Genomic DNA, 21,789 nt, shown 5'->3' with positions numbered 1-21,789 from the left:
CATCCTTGGATTGGTGTGCTAAGCACCCACTGAAATAGACTGACAGCACAGTAAATATACAAATAAATATATATAAATAAATCAAATATATATACATCAAAATGTTAGCACTTTAAAAGTTTGCTTGAATTCCAGTTCTTAAATCATACTACATACAAAGGGTCACATTCTGCTCACTGTTCTGCTCATGACTCCCACTGAAATCACACCTATCTGAGAATGGAATTTGACCCAAATGGCGTGACTTCACCCATTTCTTTTGGGCGTTTCTCATTAAGGTTTCTCTACACCTAGACTTGCTCAGTAATACTGCAATGTGTTTTTGTAGTGTCTATATCACAGTTATTCTGAACAGCACACACATCCAAAATTCTGTGCTGTATGATGTATAACCACATCATTCACTCACTGTTAATACCCCAGTGCCTAACATTGACACTAACAATCATGAAAGAGAAAGGTTACCCAAGCAAATGATTGGTGAAGTACAGTTTCACACATTCTATCTCAATAAATCAAAAAAGGGGGCGGAGGGAATGAAATCGTGAATAAGTTGAATGATAGTTCTTTTATTGATTTTTCTGGGAGACAGTCCTCTTCAAACAGTTGCGCACAGCTGGCTACTAAAGATGTGACAAGTAATTACAAAAGAAAAAAAGAATCCAATGACAACTGCCTTAAGGGGCCACCCAAGAGATTAACAGAATTTGGTTGTCTGGTAGAGATGATGTCTTTAAAAACAGACTAAACAAAATTGTACTGGAAACTCTGGGACTATGCTAAAGTGGTTGCTTAAACCTGAGAGTTACCTATTAAATTGGTATTTAGCCCAGGTGTAACAGATTGCAGAGGCACACCTTGGTCCTCACCAAGAAAGGGGTTATTTTCCTTGGTCAGGGAAAGGCCATAGGACCCAAACAAACTTCCACTAAAATCAGCTGACTGTATTTCCATTGATGTCAAAGGGGAAATGGGTCAGGTCCTAAGGGTTGTGACTTTGGACTCAGAATGGCTTGGAAAGATTCCCTCATCCAGAGGACATAGGATGGGACTCAAACTCAAGGCATTGGATTTGATTCTCAGTTACTCAGATCTCTACATTTCTCTGGCAATGGGTGCAAATTACAAAATTCCATTTACACCTTCTGTACAGCCCTTTTACACAGCCACAGCAGTGTAAAGGGGCATTACGGTTATGGACAGCCAGACCCAGAGAGTTTTTCCAGTTTCTGTTTATAATGATTTTGTTATAAAACACTCACCACCGAGAGAGACTTTACTGCACTGATTTCCCCACTTACTTTACCATTTTCTGCTTAACACATTTGTCTTACTTATTTTATTTTAAACTGAGAAGCCCAATGCTGACAGCTTCAATCCTTAAAATCCACTCTGACCTCAAGATTTTATGCAAAACTTCACAGTGTCAGGTGCTGCCTTGGGACATATCAAAATATTACATTCAGCACTAGGCAAACACTGATACAGTTTTACCCCTACGATGAGGCAACTGCTCTGGCTTTTCTTTTTTATTTAGCATCTAGGCACTTAATTTTAAAAAAGAGCTGAAAAGAAGTTTGGCCTCTTAACAAGTAAATAAGTGTGCCAAAGCCACTGCAACATCTCATTGAAAGTTTGATAATCTGAAAAAAATGCAGTGACAACGTAAAGGGATGAATTAATATTAATTAATTAATATTTCATTCCTCTCTATCTACAGGCCACAATCAAGATCAATGTCCCATTATGCTAGTCACTGTACAAACACAGAGTGAGAGACAGTACCTGCCCCAAAGAAATTACAGTTTAAGCGAATGTAGTGGGGAAGAGAAAACAGAGACTCAGAGAGGTGATGTGATTTGCTCAAGATCACACAGCCAGGCTGTGATGGGCTTAGAACCCACATCTGCTAACTCTCAGTTCCATACTCTAGTCACCTGACCACATTAGCTCCTCAGTAGCACCCCACATGCCTCTGAATGACTACAAGGGAAAACACATGAAGTCTGATTCTCTCCTAACTAAAGCAAAGGTGAATTTCACCTTCTCACAGATTGTAATGGCAGACAGTCCTTTTCAAACACTTGTGTTCATCCTGTACTGAGTGTGACCTGAAATATAGACATTTTCAAAGATATTCGAGCTACACTTTTGCTAACTTTCCGTCTACTGAACTGTCCTGCCCTCAAAGCAGTCACCAGGAATGCTCCCTCATACTATATAAGGTATTTTTCATTTGAGTTCATAGGAGCTTCCCCTCTGATTCCAAGTTACCAAATAGTCTTCGAGATGAATAGGCTTCTGCTAAACCCAACCCCCTTGAAAGGAAGTGGCTCCCTGCACTCTGAAGAAACATATTTCATTCACACAATGAACCCACGTTGGAGGGAAAACCCAACTCATTACCTTGTCACTTTCATGTTGGGTCCCCTAAACTCAGGGATGTTTACATTGTGCTCTATCAACATCTTTGTTGCAGGGAAGGAGGGCGCATCACTAGTAATTCCCCCCCACAAACACACACACTGTTTGGATTCTCTGATGTCACACCTGACAATCTGTTTTTCAGCTAACACACCCACACCTATTATTAGCTACAACTAAAATTATTGTTATTAACTAAGATAACTATTGCTTCCAGGTCACATTTCCAAAAGTGCCTAAGGAGACTAAGTCTCAGGGACTTTCAGTGGTGTATAGGCTCCTAAGGGATTTAGGAAACTGAAAATTTTACCTATTGACTAAAGTAACTGCTATTAACTAAGGACCTTGAGCGTATTAAGTTCAGTAACGCTTAAGTTAATGAATCACTATGGTTTAAATGTTAATGAAAGTCAGTCATGATTTCTAAAGGTAACAGCCAAATTTCACAAGTGTAGGGTCATCTGCTTCCCCTCCATTGCATGGCACGGAAGGGTGCAAAATGACAGTAATGCTATGCAAAGTGGCCTGTCAAAGGGGCTGTACCATGGAGAAAGGCAGCTATGGAGTATGGTCACACTGCCAGATACCTGCTGGCAACTCCTCATTCCACTGCCACACTGATGAAGGGAGGAGGGCGGAGGGGAGGGGAGGGAGGAATTATAACCAGCAGAGAGGGATACCCTCCTACACACCATGTTCCCTTTAGAAACCAGTGTAAAATCCACCCACAAAGAGGCATGTAAGTTCCTGCTGCCTTGAGCAGTAACAACACACACTGCACACTGTGTGATACCCACCTGGACATGACATTTCCCCCACCCATTCTTCAAATCACTGAGAAATAACTAGTGGGTTTTCTTCAACCTTTGTATTATTATTTGTTTCTGGACCAAGAGCAAGCATGAGACATTGCAGCTCAAAGGGTAATTTGAGGGTCGGGGTTTTCAAGGCAGGATTGAGAAGGAAAAGGCCATCTCAGCCAGTCACAGAAACGAAAAGGTCCTGTTTGGTCAGGGAGGATAGGATAGGATGTTCAAAAGCACCACACTGATGTAGTGTGCTCCCCAGCCATTGAGGGGCTTTGGAAAAATCCTCCCCCTTGTCCACCCTCCAGGGCAAGATTGGCCCTTATGGTGTGAGACACACAAGGTGGATGAGGTGATGTCTTTTATTGGACCCACTTCTGTTGGAGGAAGAGACAAGCTTTGGAGAGAGACAGGGCAGATGGTGTGGGGGGGAATCACACCCTACTCTGTGAGACAGGCAGAGACCAGGGGTCAGAGACCAGCAAAGAGCAGCAAGCCCCTCTCCCTGGGAAAGGACAGGGGCACTATCAGAAGGGAGGCGGAGAAGTTTCCCCTGGGGCACCAGCTGCTTCCGAGCCCAGCTCGCAGTTCCCAAGCCCCGGGCCATTTCCCCCCGCTGCCTCCTGCCTCTGGCAGCCCCCCAACAGCCTGCAACCTCTCGCCAGGGACTGACTGCTGCAGAGACCCTGCCGAAAGCCCGAGCCTAGGAGAAGGCAGGAGGGTCCCTGCTGCTGGTTCCTCCGGATTGCAGCCAGGTGAGTTCTCCCGCAGCTGGCTGAGGAACGACTCAACCTACCCAAGCAGCGCTGGAAGCGGAGCGCAGAGCCACCCTCCCGCCTGCAGCGTCCACACGGCGCTCGCTTCCCCCACGGACCCGACTCGCCCCCTCCAAGGCCCGCACGTGCGCGGATCTGGACCCCCGAGAGAGCAGCCGGCCCGCAGGAGAACCAACCACCCCACGATGTGAGGCGCAAGGGGCTGGGAGCTTTTTACACCATAATCCCACACTGCTGGGTCCTGCCCTCCCCACGCTCTCAGCTCCCCTAACCTCCCCGATGGGACCCCTCTGCAGAGCCTCGCGGAGGGGGGGCTGGTTGGTTTGCAAAGGGGGGATTGTCTTTGCTGCCTCCGTTCTGCTTTAGTGGGTCCCACAGCACCGGGCCCCTCGGAGCAGCCCCTCGACCCAGAGTCCCTGCGTGAAGGCTGAACTAGGCAGGGCGTGATTCTGCAATAAACCGCATTGAATGGCCTGGCTCCGCTCCGGAGGGAGTGCGCCCGGATCGGAGCCACCTGCCGTGGGAAAGGTTCCTATCCACCCTCGGAACTACGCGACGCGTGAGACAGCGGTGCGCGCTCGTCACTAACCTCCCGCCGGCCGGACCAAGGGTGCAAATCCAGCCCATAACAGCGAGAGCCGGAGCCAGGCGTTCAGGTGACCCATGGCGAGAAGCGAAGGGGCAGCCCCACAGCCGCTTCCACACGCCCGCTGCAAAATCCCTCCTTCAGCCTTTTTTTTGCTTGCGCGGGGGGGGGGGGGGGGGAGGGGTCTCAGACCCCACCGCGGCTCATTCAAACGGCGGAGATGGCACGACCCTTCCCCGTGCTCCCTGAGGCTGCGGCGGTTCAATTACATTCAAAGAGGGGCGGGTGGGGGGGTCAAAGCGGCTTCGCAATGCAACCGATTAGCTACAAGAGTTCGGCAGCTGAGCACGTTGGAGAGAGACACGGCGATTGCCCGTGTCCTGAGTGCAGCAGCTGATCAATCCCCAGCCGAGCAGCGGCCGGTTCTCCGAAGTTGTCCCTTATTCATTCCGCTGCAAACTTCCCTTTAGCAGAGGCCCCCATCTCCGGGGGGGGGGGCAGAGCCGCAGAGGAAACCCAGCGCAGGTTTTTCAAGTTCACTTGACACCCCCCCTCCTACGCCCAGCAGCTCTGCGCGGACTGGAGGGAGGCACACGCAGTGGGGCAGGAATCCAGGGAGCTGCAGCCCCCTTTTCTCACCAACCGTCCGGCTGGCAAAAAGCAGATCCTCATCCACGCGGGGAGGCGCCCAGGAAACTTTCTCCCGCTGCTGCGGTTCTCTGCCCAGCCCGGTTCTCCTGCAGACACACAAAGCGTTGCCGTTGGGCTGATCTCAGTGCAGGCGAGGGCTAGAAAGAAGCAGGAGAATTAAACAGCGCTGCTGGTGGTGAGGGTGCCCCTATCTCCCCCCCCCCCCCACACACACACACACACTCACTCACTCACTCACCTTACAATGTATTTTTCCCCAGTTCAGCAGATCCATGCAAAGCTCCGTCTGCAATGTGTCTTGGAGGTGAGCGGGGAAGGAAAGGCAGAGGAAGAATCAGAAAGGCTCCTTTGCAAAGACAAAAGGACCTTCCAAGAGGAAATCAAGTGAGATCCCGGAGCGCAGCCTGCCTGGAGAAAATGACCAGATAGACCTGGAGCTGGGATCCCCTGCTTAAAGGAGACGCTTGTCCGCTCTCTCACTCTCCGTGTGCATGTGAAAATGGACCCAGAGAGAGACTCAAGGAACTGGGAGAGTCCAGAGAGTCACGTGAGAGAGAGCGAGCAACCTGATCCCCTAATTCATTCCGCCCGAGTTTGCAGTGCAGTCTGGCTTTTGTCTGAGATTGGATCCAAACTAGTGACACACAGCCAGCCAGCCAGGCAAAAGAGAAGGCAGCAAAGCTCCCTCCTGCGACCCACGCCAGCAGCTCCCAGTGAGAAAGTGAACACTCAGCACAGTATCCTGGGCACCAAGTAAGCAGCCTCCCAGTGTTTTGGGAGATACCTTAGAATACTAGACCATTTAAAAAAAATCTGAGCTCTGACAGCGGGGCCGCATGGTCCTCTAGCTAAAGCACTGTACTAGGAGTCTGTGAGAGACTGACCCGCTGTGTGACCCTGGGCAATCACTTCACCTCTCACTGTCCTGCCATCCTTTGTCTATCTCAACTGTAAGCTCCTCAGGGCAGGCACTGTCTCTTCCTGTGTGTTTGTGCAGCACAATGAGACCCCCGTCTTGCCTGGAGCCCCTAGGTGCTACTGTAATAGAAATACTATTTCTATTAATATGTTAATAGAATACTTAATTGTAATAGTAATCACTATCCACTACCCCTCATTTTAAACATTCAGGGCATTGATTCAGTAGGGCTCCATACAGCCCCAAGGGGCTGCCCATGTGGACCTGATTCCAGGATGGGACACAGGCACTGTGTCTCCTTATATCTGTTTGGATAGCACCACTAGTGCTCAATAAATAATACAAATGTAATACATTTTTAATGGCACAATGTGGCCTACATGGAAAGCTGCTTTTCCTTTACTGAGGTTTCCTTATTTAATATGAAGAGAACAACCTTTAGCTTGGCAGCCTCTCCTGAAAAATCTACAGCACCTTCGACTTTAAATATAGTTAAAGGCTAATGTCAATGGAAAAATGTTGTCATAGGATAATGGTCTCCTGCTGGTACTTACAGAAAACAAATGTCAGAGCAAATTCTAGATATTTATCATCAAAAGCAGGAGGTGCTGATCCTGTGCCCGCGTTGAATTCTAGTAACTTTATTTCAATTATCTCAAATACATGACTGATGCAGATTTAATCATTTGGGGCCTGAGACTGATCCCCTTACTCACGTTGAGTAGTACCCTGATCCACTACGGGTCCCACTGAAATGAGGAGTGTTCTGATTCCCCCAACGCCTTACTCCCTTTCATGGCCAAACCTAGCCCAAAGGAAACACAAACAAGTTTGTTTAAAACAAAACTACATTAACAACAAATGTATTTTTAATAAATATTGAAACTTACCTAAACAAATGAATGTCTCCCTCTCTCTAATTACCTGGAAATAGCAGCCTCTTAAAAGTGAAAGAGATTTGATGTATTTAGTTTAATTACAATATATTTTTGTGGACATGCTATTAGTTTTGATAGGAGAGAGCGAGTGTTCCTTTTTAATATACAGTTACGTAGATTTTTACTGTTACAATTTGTAGCATATTGCAATTTCTTATACTAAAGAATACAGGGGGTACAACCTTAATTTGGCCCCTCTGTGCGTCTGCATTATGCTACAGTCTTTAATTACACAATCACATACTATTTTTTCCACAAGATCCCTGCCTCTTTCCCTCTCTCCCCAAAAGGTATTAGTAATTTTGGGTGCCTCAATTGTTGAACACACAATTTGAGACAATTTACAGGAGACAGATTTTTCAGAGAATGGGTGCGCAGCACTTTCTGCAAATCAGGCCTCTTTAAAGTGTCTCAAGTTGAACACCCAAAATCACTAGTCAGTTTTGGTCATATACACACGTATATTATATGTAGCAATATATTATAAATAGAGGGAGAATATGACCTTAGATACACAGGTGTAAATGTGAAGTAATTCTACTGTATTCAATTCAATAGAATGACTTCATATTCACTCCAGTGTATCAGATTTGAGAATTTGTTAACCATGAGGTTGAAATCTTTTTCTCCTCCACACTTTAAACAAAATCTTTGTACTTATAAGATGTGATCATGCCAACAACTCTGATCATCCTTTGTCATAATCCAGTCTGTTCTTAAAAATCGATCATTTACTAATAGAAACCGGCACTGAGCTCTGAGATGGAGAGAAAAACTCTTTTGATACTGTATGCATTCCGTAAGCCATGGTACTACAATTCATAAAATAACTTCAAGAAACAAAAATATATTCCTGGCATGGATCCAAGATGCAAATAGCAATTTGCACGATGAGCTCCGTGCTGCTTTATCAGGCTATTGCTCATTAGTTAATAGTGGGAGGTGTTAATTATAAAGATAGAATCAGAGAGAGAGAGAGGAATAATGAATACCAGTAGATACATTTAAACAACAACAAAACAAATATTTTGTGTTCTTTTAAAATCTAGTAGAACTAATTAAGAGAAAGAACTGTTGACCCTGAGTCTCCTGTCACTGACACAGGTGAAAATCAGGAACAACACCATTGAACTCAGTGGAGAGTCACTGGTGTAAATCTGGTGTAAGTCAGAAGAGGATAAGACCCGCTCCTTCTCGCTTTAACAAACTTGTAACACCCAGACACATAGATTTCTGCTGCATGGTTTAATTTTTACATCTAGTACACATGCAGTGGAGCAATGACTATGAGAAAAATTTCAGATTGCTTGTTGTCCTCATAGCCTATTAGCCTTGGCTGAAACCAACACTGTAAACAAAAGTTTATCCCAAGGGTATAAAGGAGGCCAAAGAGGAGACTGGCAGTGTTTTCTTGCCATGTGACCATCTCACTGAAATGGATGCATGGCTTTTTTTTAATTATTGCTGCAGAAAACTCTTAGTTCTCTGTTGAGGCTCTTCAGAAGGTGGGGGAGAAAACAGTGAAACCTCTTTGAGTCTGTTTCAGATATGGAAGAAAAATAAAAGCTTCAGGAAGCAGCACAATCTACCAGATGGGGCATTGGCATGGGAATCAGGAAACTTGACTTCTATCCTTTGCTCAGCCACTGCCCTGCAGTATGACTTGGTCATGTTGCTTCAACTCTCTGTACCTCTGTTTCCTGTCCAACCCCTTGTCTGTCTAGATTGCAAGCTTTTTGGGACAGGGACTGTCTTTCGTTCTGAGTGTGTACAGCCAATGGGGCCCCATTGTGATGGGGTCTCTAGGTCACTGCAATGCCATTAATAATAGTAGAAACTTTATGTTGCTTTCTTCTGGGCCATTAGTCTCTTTCACTTCTCCCTAGAAGGAGGCAAGAGCGGGATGAAAAGTGATCATTCATTATGGAAGCCAGCTCAGAGCTTGCCATGTTGTGGGCATTAACACTCCTGCGCTAGTTCCTACTCAGATTGTTACCTCCCGCCTACCTAAATGGCTCCTTGCGGTTTCAGCTGGACATGGGATTCTTCACTTCCTGCCCCGAATTGTTACACACTGTTGATCTGTGCTTCTGTTTGATGGTAATGTTCCACCGGGGAGGCAACTGCTTTTCAGTGGGGGAAATAAGTGATCCTTTTGAATAGTTTATTGAAGAAAGGCATGGAATAGATGTAAGGTATTGTTATTAGAAATCTCTGGCTTGCTTAGCCCCAAGGAAATTACTTCACTGATCTCAAGCCTTCCTGTGGCCAGTTAACATGCCAGTCTCAAGTCATTGAAACTGGCATAGGGTACTCTTCCCTGCACCTGGCTGGCCTCTTGTACCCATCCTCCCTGAATTTCCACTAGAGAAGAGCAGCTTTGCAATCCCCAGATGCTGCGTAGAAAATCTGCTGGTGGACGCTGCAAAGAAGATGCAGTGACTGCGTAACCGGAAAGCATCCCCAGGGGCTCCATCCACATGCCCTGACCATTCAGTGCCACTTACTTTTGAGACTCCACTCCAGGGCGCTCCCAGACATTTTTCACATGGCCCACACAGCTGAAATGCACTCGCCCTGCAGCTCGGCTCCGGTTCTGCAGGGCCAGCCTGACTCTCTGGGCATTGCGACTTGGTGTGTGGGGTTGCAGTGCCACTCGGATTTACCTCAGCGGCCCTCTCCCCCCATCATGACCGAGAGGCCATTGGACCAAAATTGAGAGGCTCTGGGACCCCATGCAATAGGTTGCCACGCCAATTGGTTTGGGGACCCTCTCAAACTGGGGGCCCTAGGCAAATTGTCCCTCCCCATTCTCAGCTGCACGTGCTTTCTCCCAGTGACATTCTATGGACTCCTGTTGACTTTAATGCAAACAAGAGTAGGCCCTTAATTACTATATTACATGGGAATGAAAATAATGTTTGAAGCATATTAAAATAAAATACATCAATAATAATAGCAGTAACATTCCAGGGTCTAAATCTTTTTGTTTATCTTTGTGCTTCTACCTCTATTGTTTATTTCTAATATTTTTCTCATTGTCCTTTTGCTTTTTGTTTTCCTGAGGATTTTTAATACCTCTATGTAGGTTCCTTCTCTTCTTTTATTTTGTTGCCTATATTTTCTCTATCATTCTTTCCTATTTCTGTTTCTCTGTTTTCCTTGTTAGCTTCAGGGTCTCTCTCTCTCTCTCTCTCTCTATCCCATCCCAGATTATACTCTCTTTGCTTTCCTTCCCATTTTTCCTTCCCTCCCCTCCATTTCTGTCCTGTTGCCTTGTGTATCTGTTTTTGCACCATTTTCTCTCATCTTCCCATCTTTCTCCCAACAGGTCCACAACACATTTTGCAGTCGCTGACTTTTAAGCAGCTGTATAGTGACAAGACTCTGAACTGTTGCTCACCTGGGAGGAGAGAATACATTTGCCAGTTTCAAGCTCCTTTGGAAAGAGCATTGGCTTCTTTTTCAAGTTGGGATAACAAAATACAGCAGATTGGGAGAAGGGTCAAGTAATCCTGCATGTTTTGGTGCATCCAGCCCTTCCATGTACATTGTGAGTGTCTCATTTATCTAGACTACTTATGGAAGTCCCACCGACCTGTCCAACAAGGCCCGATGACCTTTCCCCAATCAAAGGAATCCTCCAAAATCCCTCTCTAGTTCATACCCATCCCATGTAAATTTATATTCTGCTATGAATCACACTTAACTTTATATATGGGTTGCAGGGCTGAGCTGTACAGTGCACTGGTGCCTTGACTTTAAATGTTGTGCACTGGGACTTGCATAAGTGGGTCCTATAAATTATCTTTAAGGGGGGCTTGTGAGAAGGTATAAGAAGAGAGGGTTATGGTGCAGAATACAGAAGTCAGGGGGTGACCACGGAAGCTCCTTAATGAGAATCTAAAGACCAGTGGGCAGGAAAAGCCTAAGATCTAGTAGGGTGGTAGAGGGATCTGAGTCCTTGCACTGGGAATCTTCTTCACTTAACTATTCCACAGCTTAAAAAAGGTTCAGATTCAAGTCCACCTAGATGCAAGCTGGTTATTTTACATGCACACACGCACCCCTTGTCAGTATCAAAACAATTCCAGTCCCATCACATCAAACCCAAAAGAGTCAAGGACCAAATATAATGTCAACAGGAGAATTATTTTGCAATGATAATGCAAAGGCTGTTACCATTTTTATAAAGTCTGAAGATGCTTTTATAGTAACTTGCATTAATATTGAGCCTGTTCAAAAGAAGCTGCTAAGACAGTGATAGAAGAGCTAAAATTCCAGCATTTAGAAGCTTTTAGAAATTTATCAGTTCTGGGATTCAAATAAAGAATATTTTTCCTTTGGAAAAAAATGTCCATTTAAAAAAAAAAAAGTTGAAATCTTTATCCAAAGCATCTATACTGAATTTTCTATTGGTTTTGTAAAAACTCAGATAGCTATGTATTTTTCCCATCCCTAATTATAATATGAATTGGAGGTTGTGGAATTTAATATTGTTTCATTTTTATTTTGAATACATTTTCAAAGAAGCCATTAAAAACTCTTATGAAAACATCTAGCTCAATCTCAAAGTAATTCTTAGGCTACCTACGTTAAAATGAACCTTGAGATTGCATTATTACAATGGGCTCGTGAGGGATGAAAGTATTGAAAGCAATATCACGTATGCAGTTGTTATTTATTACTTCAATTTCGGTGGTACCCAAAGACCTCAAGTAAAGGTCAGGGGCCCATTACACAAAGAACAGAAAGAGGCCCTGCCCCAGAAACTTCACAATCTCAGATGCTTTGTGTCTTCAAAACACTATACAAACATTGATTAATTCTCCACCTGGAAACCATTTAATCTCCTAAGGGTTAAATCCCTCACATCCACATGGTTCAGAGGTCTAAGCACTCCTGACTAACACAGTCATCCCAAAGTTGTAGGAACAAAACTTTGTAGCACCGCACTATAAAATCTCATGCATGTGAATCTGTGTTTTTGACATGCATAACATGCTCTTTGAATTTATATGCCTAAATCAGAGCACCCAGTACTGCAATTAGGCACTCAAAACACCCATTTTAGGCAGGTAAATATTGAATTGAGTGTCCAAATTAGAAATTTGCTGGCCTAATTTAGAGGTCCATATCTGAAAATTGGGGTCAAGATTACACACACACACACACACACACAACCAATAGAAGGGCCTGATCCTGAGAAGTGTTTAGTATTTTCATATCCCCATGGAGTTTACACCATCTTTCAGTATCAAGCTCTTAGCTGTCTTGGTTTGCATTTAGAACAAAACTCAGCCTGGTTCAAAAATACTCCAATGTTGACACAGGAATTGCCAAACTGGATCAGACTTAAAGTCCATCAATTCCAGCATCCTGTCTCAGACAGGGGCAAGCACCAGCTGTGTCAGAGGAAGGGACAAGAAACCATGTAATAGGCAATTACAGGATAATCTGTCCCAGGGTAAGTTTCCCCCTACCCCCCATTAGTTGGATATTGGTTCATGACTGGAAGCATAAGCATCAGTCAAACTCTTGGGTTTTTTTAAATACCATGTATCTACATTATCTACGTAATTGTCCAAGAGAATAGAAGCATCCCATCTACCTTCTCTGTCCTGTTCATTAGTGTGAATATTTTAAATCACACCCCCTCTAATTTAAGCTCTTTGCTAATAGTAAACAGTGTCAAACTTTCTTCATAGGAGAGTTTTTCTGAGCCTCCAGTGTTTAGCACCAGTTTCTGAACCCTCCTCTATTTCTGCTATGCCCTGTTCAGGATAAAATGTCCTGATGGACTAGTGGAGAGCCTGGAGACGGGCATAAAAATATGTCTGAGACAGAGTTCAAAAGAAGACCACAAACCTTCAGTGGGTGACAGGCTATCAATCTAGGATGTTCTGTACATCTTCTGAACTTCCCAGATGGCCTTCCCTAAAAGAAGTGCAGAAAAAATATGTAAAATAACCAAGCACCGAAAGTCCTGATTCTAACCATGGCGGAAGAACTTCATCCTCAAGACAATGACATTTAATTAATGATCTGCTTAACATTAGTGCATTTATACTTATTTACAGCCAGTATTGTTTTACCAGGAAGGATGAAGGATTTGTTATGTCTATAATTACAAACAGAAAGAAAACCTTTTGGATTAACAGTATAAATTAAGGCATTTCATGGGTTTTATTTTCCCAGGGAAAAGACAACTGATTTGCGATAAAGCTGTTGGATGAAATGAATAGCACAAATCCTGTTACATCATTTAAATCTCTTATTGTATTTCATTTAGTCCTATTTCCAAATCTGTTTTTTCCATGTAACTCTATATGTATTTCCTTCAGAACAAATTTGGTTATTTAAAAATAAATGCCACCAACCCAATAGCTCAGAAAACATTGTCTGTCCTGGCTTTTAGTCCTCTCTGCCTTTAGATCGGCTGTGTTGCCTTGGGCAATACATACAGGCCAAGGTTTTCAAAAGAAATTAGTGATTTTGGATGCCCAATATGAGAAACCTTAAGGGGTCTGATTTTCAGCGAGTGGGTGCTCAGCACTTTCTGAAAATGGGCCTCCTTTAAAGCATCTCAAGCAAACATCCAAGATCATGAGTCACTTCTGAAATGAAACACTCTCTGTGTCTCCGTTTTCCTATACATAGGCTAGGGATAACAATATACACCATTTGCACCTTACAGAGGTATTAAGAGGTTTAATGGATGGTTGTAAGATGTTTTCAGATCATCCCATTAAGAAGCTGATAAGTAACAGATTTACCTCTCAAATGGTTGGTAGGCAGAAGCTGAATTTTAAAATAGGGTTGGCAAACTATGAAGAAGGCCTTAAGGCTTTAGAACTGTGTGGATCGTTGAGGCCACTCCTCCTTTACTCCCAGCCCCACACCACCGTATGGAAACACGCTTAAGAGGGGAGAAAGAGAGGACCATTTCCCTAACTCCACTATATTGACAACAGTCCAGCATGCTCACTGAGGGTCACCTTTAATGGGGCAGTACTTTGAAATCAGGCCAAACCTCCTACGCCTGCAGATTCCTAGGATCTATGAGGAAAGGAACCAAATACACAGAGGCTAGAACTGTCCTACCTATGTGTTGCCCCTCTGTGCTGTTGCGCTAACTCTCCTGTGACCCCGAGCATGGCTGTTGAAGGAGCGGGGCTGCCTTTGGCTGAATCCTGCTACAGCTGCAGAGGAGATAATCTGGGCCTTAATTAAACACATTTTCTTTCAGACTGCAATCTTGGCTTTTCCAATACGAAGTCACCTCGGCTTTGTTTAGATTGAAAGCCCCCCAGGGAAGATTTAACTCTCTTTAACACTGCCTCATTTCATTTAAGGTCACTGCCAACATTGCACGTCTTTGCTTATTTCTAAAGCTTCCACTGGGAGCCAACCTAGCCACGTGTCATTTCTGAAGCTCATTTTGTTACAGTGGGTCAATGTATTTTCCGATAGCTAGGAAATAAGATTTAATTAGCCTCGTACAAGGGACATTTTAGGGGTCTTTTCTCCATATTTCATACATTTGTTGTTAGTGTTAACAAACAAAATATGTTAAAATAACATTCAGCCTTTCCCACAGCATCTTCAATCCAATCTGGTTCCCTTGAGATCTGTCAGAGTGATGCATGGAAGACATGCTGATAGCAACTTAGTCAAAGGAATTCTCCTGCTGGTAAAACATCTTCCCTTCAGAGAACAAGAAAAGAATTGCTATACATTACTCTTTGCATTGCAATTCCTTTTTATAAATAGTTGTGCCAGGTTTTGCTAAGGGTATATCAGACCCCCAAAAGTTCTAACCTAGAGGATCACTCTCCCACAGACAGAAAGGTTAGCACAAAGACAGTGGCAAATGAATTGGAGATATAGCATCATCAGCCTGAGTTAACAGTGTAAAGAATTCTGCCCCTTCAGATGAATTGTCACCCAGCCAGAGGCAGAACATGCTATAGCTGTATGCAGCGCACAGCTCTATCAACCACCTGTGCATAGTCAAGATGGTGTGATCATCTTGTGTGGGAAGTATGAACTTAGCTCTGCATTGCCCAGTTTCTTCCTGTTTGGGGTTGGTTGTCGTGTTTGATTGTCATTCTAGTATTATTGGACATGATGCATTGAGAAGCTTTAACTCCATATTTTCTAGAGCTCCAGCATTTGAGATTGGAGCATTAAATTCTCTCAAGTAAGAAAGGAATGCAGAGCACTAGGCAGCACTTTTGCAGCTACATCTGTTAATAACTCCATATTATAGTTTTTGCCTTTGAGGCAGACTTTTCTCACAAGAGGGCCGGGTATGTTCTGATTCCTGGACTCACACAGTGCGCTTTCTTACTCCACAAGAAAAGTTAAAAATCTGGCCCGAAATAAAAGCTTCTTTTACTGCAGACCACTGGCAGCTGGGGTTCAAGCTAACTCCATGGGTATTCCCCTTGACATCAATGCCCACTTAGCAATAGCTATGAAGCCAATTGGACTGCTCACGGGAGCATGCATTACATTCAGTTTAAAAAGGTGCTGGACTGACTCATGGTGGTTATACCAGAGATTCACTTTTGAAAATATTCCCTGACTTTTGGGAGCTGGGGAGGCTGTGTCCACTGAAAAGTCAACACCCAGGCAGACCTGTGGCGCTCGAAAGCTTGTCTCTTTCACCAATGGACATTGGTCCAAGAAAAGATGTTACCTCATCCGTCATGTCTCTGTAGCCAGCAATCCTGGCTTTCCTCTGCCACCAAGAGCCCTCTTTCTCTAGTGCAAGCAGGGCCTTTAAAAAAAAAAAAAAAAAGCAACAAATCAATTTTCCGTAACCGCTGAGTAATGCAGAACTTTAAAGTGACCCAAAAGCTGTGAAAACTCTTTCCCCACAAAAATCTCTGTATAGCATTTTTGGAGGAGTACATGGAATCCAACTCTTACATGATTTATTGTTTGTATTGTACTAGCTACCTAGGAGCCCCATGATGGACCAGGTCCCCATTATGCTTGGTGCTGACAGGACAAAAAGTTGGCAGTTTGGTCTTTGGCGTGATTAGTAGGTCTCTGTATCCTTTCTTGCCATTGATGTTGGACTTAATTTGAGAAATTTCCATTACTTGCTCGTCTTTTAAATTAATAATCTGAGTTTAGAAATCTTCAAAGCAAGTCAGTTCTTGGCTGACATAACCGAAACTGCCAGCAGTGCTATCAAAATGGTGCTGCAAAGGGGAAGAAAAGGGCTTCTTTTGTAGAAACTGTGATAGGGAATAAAGAAAATCCTTTAGTGCTCGCCTTCAGCCAACTACATCCAAATAGTTCTAGCCCAGTCCGGCAAACACTTACATGTGTGAACAACGTGATGCCTGTGAGTTGTCCCATTGAGTTCATATGGACAGCTCACATGATCCTGTGTCGCTGAAATCAGTGGGAGCTTTGCCATCAAAGCAGATCAGGCCCAAAGTCATTTGTATGCATAGGTGTTGGTAGGAATGAGGTGTTAGGAAGTAGCCAATTGTACATTTGTCTGGTGTTTACATATTCTGGAGTGGGATTTTCAATTCCTTCAGCATTAGCTTAAGATCCCATTCATTTTGATGGGAGCAGAATTTACCCTTGGCTTCAATGGGAGCAGAATTGGGCTGCAGAATTATCCCATCCTAAATTTTTATCTGCAGCACTGTAGGATAACAGGAGGGGGCACTGTGGGACATCCATGCATTGCCAACCCAATATACTTCACATCTACTGCGTCTCCACTATCAAAGCTTCTTTCATCCTGTTGCAGAGGAATAAAGATGCAATATAACCCTTCAACGGAGCAAGATTCCAAGGAGAAGGAGCTCAAACAGCAAACCAACCTCTACATGCTGCTTTTTTGCTCCAAGCAGCTACCTCACAAATTGCAACATTTAACCTTCTAGCTAGCTCAGAACACAGCTGCTAGGTGAACTTCTAGAAACATCAACTTCACATGGGGCATGCTCAAAGGTTTAACAGAGGCATTAGCTCCTTTGCTTAGCTACTGTTGATCTTGGACAAGACTGACCAGTGATTTTTGGATGTCTCTGTTTTTGGTTTCAGCTCACATTATCTTAAAGGCGCCTGATTTCAGTCATCAGGTGTTGCAGCACTTTCTGAAATTCAGACCCTTTACAGTGACTCAAGTCAGGCCCCCAAAATCTAGCAGTCCAAGATCATCACACACGGTTCAAAAGCTGGTTCATCACTGCTTACTGTAGCTTGATGTGCTACATTCCAGAACTCATTCGCCCTGTCGCTGATTAACTTAGTACTGGGCACAGCCCATCTCTAACAGGTTAAATTCTGGAGACACGGAGAAGATAGGTTTTATTTGACTAGGGAGATAAAATAATTTTGGAATTTGACTGAAGATAAGAGTTATCTTTAGAATCAGATCACTTACTGTGAATATTTTGAACTGCATATTTTGCTCAGTGTGGTTAATAGGCAGCTGTTGAACAGCACCAGTTGTAACTATTCGCAAACTGGAAAATTCAGCTCCTGTCTCTGGTATGGAATGGCTAATCTTGCTAGCTTTAATTTTGGGTCTGGAATGCATGACATCTATATTCCACTTTTCAGAATATTTTCCTTTCTATGCCAGTATGCTTTTTGATAAAAGCTTTGTCAGCTTAGTCCGACCCAGGTCCGAGTTTTCTAAAAGAGAAACACACTGGGTTAGACGTGAAGGTTAAATCACTCTCTGCCTAAATGTATGTGCGCTCTCCTTTTTATATTTCCTCCTTATTTGGTCACACTTTCCCATGTCTATTAATTGCACATCTGTGGCTTCATTGGCTATTTCTCCTTGCTTAAAACTATAGTCAGCTGCACACAGGATACCTTAAAGTGGAATCATGCATCATTTTGAATGTAGTACATTGATTGAAGTGCACTATTCTTACCATTCGGCACAATGTGGGCTGTTATTTTTGACATTCCTTGTCAGAATCGTAAACCTTGATATCAGGGTAACAAGTGCCCACATATTTAGCTTCAAAGAGGATGTGTGACCTTACATGTTGTAACCAGATTCTACTTTTTTTGTTTTGTTTTAAACACATATTTTTAGATTAAATAAAAATAGCCAGATCTAGAATAGCCTGGGCAGGCATAAAATGTGAGCTTGTTAAAAATTTGGCAGGGAGAGAGAAAGAATGCGCTAGGCATGGAATGGGCAAAAGGCATTTTTTGGGGGGGAGGGGAGGAATGGGACATTTTGAGAAGTGTATTCTTTATGTGTACAACAGATGGAGGCCCTGTTCTTGTTTCCTCTGCCGCCACCTCTTCTTCTTGGAGAACCTGTTCTCCTCCGCAACCTCTGCCTTTTCCTTCTTGGGGAACCTGTTCTTGTTACCCCACCTCCTCCTTCTTGTTGAATCATCTCCACTTTGGTCTTAGCAAAGGATATACCCTCTGTTCATAAATCAGTACTTGATTGTCTTTTGGTTAAGTCATCGGCCTGGGACTCAGGAGATCTGGATTAAATTGCCAGTTCACCACACATTCCGTGTGACTCTGGGCAAGTGACTCAGAGTGGGTCTACACACAGTTTTTGTACCACTATAATACCACCAATAACAGTTAAAGAAGCATTATCCCTAGTGTGGATGCAGTTATCCTGGTATAAATGAATGGGGATAAGCTCTACTGATATAAGCACCTTTATGCTAATAAAACTGCGTCCACATTAGGGAATTGTATCACTTTAGTTATTATTAGTTTCTAAATAGACAGTTCTTGTGGTACAAAAACTGTGTGTAGATAAGCCCTTAATCTTTGTGTGCCTCAATACCATGTCTATATGGGGATAATAATAATACTTCCTTCTCCCACCCTTTGTGTGCCCTGTCTATAGACTGTAAGCACTTCAAGGCAGAAACTATTTCTATGTGCATGTACAGCACCTTGCACAGTGAGGTGCAAATATCAGCTGGGGCCTATGCTAATGCAACTCAAACAATAGTAATGGGTACTTACTATTAAATTCTGGAATTAGGTCTTGGCCTGTGCTTACAAAATAACACCTCTATTAAAAATTGAAGTATCTTTATTTCATTTTCTTTGGCTTGGCTAAACCTCATATAGAAACAAATCTATAGTGTGTGGGGCACAGGTAGTAATTTAGGGACAGAGAGAGGTTGCTCTCAAATACTTTACTGAATGACCTTTGCCCTTCAGGTTACTTCACCCATGTTTACATTTTGGCAGAATAAACCAGTTTTGGGTACTTGTTATGGATTTTATTAAGAATATGCAAGTAAATATAAAACTAAACAGACATATCCCTGAACTATTTAAGAATAAAACAAAATTATTCAATCAAATGACATTAAAATTGAATCAATAAAACAGGTTCAAATTATCCAATAAATAAATCAATACAGTGAGTAATTAAGTAAAATTATGAGACTGACACAAGAATAATTACTTCTATTAATTCTGCAATTGGGAGAATTTCAGGAAGAGCTAGTTTCCTCACAATCTAAGACCCCGGCCAGTGTTCCAACCAGCATAGTACATCAATCTAACTGATGAAGGACATGAGTGTCCATAGGACATAAATGTCCATTCTGGTCTTAGATCTTTGCCAAATGAAATCATCTAAAGTAAATGGCAATTCCATCTTGGTCTACATTAAGAAAGTACAACTGTTAGAGTGCTTCTCAGAAATGCCACTTTTATACATCCTTCATAAATTCCACTGTTCCATGCTATGTTTGCACCGTTCTAACTTTCTCCTTCATACAATAGCACAGAAGCCTTTCTACAGTCTTAATTACAGCAGTGAGTGAAGTCATACACAGTAGCAGCTTTCAATAACTACTTTTTAGCCTTGGAGAAGGTACTGACTAGTTGGATGACAAACTTGGGTTTTACTTTCAGAAAACCACTAAAGGTGCCATTTACACACAGACAGACAGACACAAATTCATAGATATCCAGGCCAGAAAGTACCATTGTGATCATCTAGTCAGACCCCCTGTATAACACAGGCCAGGAAACTCCCCCAAAATGATTGCTAGAGCACATATTTTAGAAAGACATTGGAGCATAGAGGTATCCCTCCTGTAAAAAAAAAGGTCAAAAACTTCATTTCTTGGGACCTTTAACTCCTGTGGTGGTTGTTAATGGGTACCAGATGATGGAAAAGGTCAGAGATCATAACACAGGGAAGTCTCAGTAAAAAACTGGTCAGGCAGGCATATCGCTGATGACTTTCACCTCTTTTTCCTCCAGATGGCCTATCCAGGAAAGGGGTGGGCATATCACTTTAGATGTTGTCGATGTCGGCTCTAGAGAGAATACTCCTAATTCCACGTGGTCTTCACTTTCATAGGGGTCATCTCTCACTTCCTCCACCTCATGAACCATCTCTGTAGCTTAAGGGCTAATTAGGGACCCAGAACACAGGATCACAAGTCAACATGTTCCAATTCTCTCGCAGTGGGTAGTCGTTAGGCCTTATCTCAGTGTGGAGAGTCCTAGCATGAATGTCCATTGCCTTGCAAAAATCCACTGGGTTTACCACAAACAAATGGTCTTCCAAAAGAACAAAAGACAGAATGTAAAGGGGTCTGCATTCTGTCTTGAGCAATGGCCATGGGGTTCCAGACTCAGCAAAAACTGATCTTTTATAAAAATAGCTAATAGCTTAATCAGCGTGTCCATCCACTCGCATCTTCTTATAACAATTATCTAAGTGATCTAAATTAGGTAACTGATACAGATAAAATCATAACTTGCCCTAATAACTTCCAACCCAAAGACATAAGTTATTTTTACAACTTTATCAGAATAATTTCAAATAGGGCCTTGATCCCTCACAACATTAATATTCCCAACATTACAATTTACAACAGACATAGTACTTCACCATGGTTTTTGCACCATGACTATAGAATTCTGCAGGGTTTTATTTTGTTTCCAAAAAGGACTCTCTATGAAGGTCAGCCTTCGTTTCAGAAACAATGGTATCAAATTATCTGGATATTTTGCTGCCTTAAGTGTACCATCTTTTAATACTCACTTTAGAATTGTCTGCCCTCTTTCAAAAGGAATAGGAGTCCATGAAATGAATGAGAGTCTGGAGGATGGGGAAGGAATAAATCATATGCAGTATGCATTGTGAGACATTCTTCATGATTGTAAATATCTTCTAATTTCACTAAAAAGAACTAGCTATCTTAAATTCACAAGCTTAAAGTATTCCATATTACAGTATCTCATAAAAATTACTTCTGCATAACATTACTTAACAGCATAAATAAAACTGATTTTGTGGAAATTGAATGCATGCACACACAATATGCCTTTTGTCTGAGTGAACTATTCTCAGTAGTGAACCATTTCATACTCCACAGCAGTTTCTCAACAACCAGTCCATGGACCGGCACTGGTCCCTGAACTTTCTAAGTTTCTAATACATGAAAGCTGAAAGAAGTAATTTCTGCTCAGTGTACAAAATATTTTTAGTAATTAGTTAGGTTGCTTCCTCCCCCCCCTTTTAGAGTCCGTATGGACTAGCGGATAGGGTAGTGGGATTATGACCCAAGAGACCTAAATTCAATTGCCAGCTCTGTCACTGATTGCTCTGTGACCCTGGGCATATCACTTCACTTCCCTATTCCTATCTTTTCCCTTCCACCTTTCATCGGTCTTGTCCATTCAG

At 42.9% G+C, this 21,789-nt stretch overlaps 1 protein-coding gene across 5 annotated transcripts in view; it reads right to left on the bottom strand.

The window, feature by feature from the left end:
* FRAS1 (Fraser extracellular matrix complex subunit 1) overlaps nucleotides 1-5,723 on the bottom strand; it is a 295,321-nt gene extending 289,598 nt beyond the window's left edge. For all 5 annotated transcript variants that reach the window (XM_067557075.1, XM_067557076.1, XM_067557077.1 and 2 more), the window contains exons 1-2: nucleotides 5,482-5,723; nucleotides 4,596-5,380 (exon numbers count right to left, since the gene is read on the bottom strand). In XM_067557075.1, coding sequence (XP_067413176.1) covers nucleotides 4,596-4,671 — 76 coding nt within the window. In that variant the 5' untranslated portion in view covers nucleotides 4,672-5,380; nucleotides 5,482-5,723. The remainder of the gene's footprint in view (nucleotides 1-4,595; nucleotides 5,381-5,481) is intronic.
* Nucleotides 5,724-21,789: the final 16,066 nt, after the last annotated feature.

This window comes from Emydura macquarii, unplaced genomic scaffold (genome assembly GCF_026122565.2).
Source record: "Emydura macquarii macquarii isolate MOO-44397 ecotype Brisbane River unplaced genomic scaffold, CSIRO-AGI_Emac_v2 contig_1790, whole genome shotgun sequence".
Taxonomy (NCBI): Eukaryota; Metazoa; Chordata; order Testudines; family Chelidae; genus Emydura; species Emydura macquarii.
This window is presented reverse-complemented; position numbering and strand designations above follow the sequence as displayed.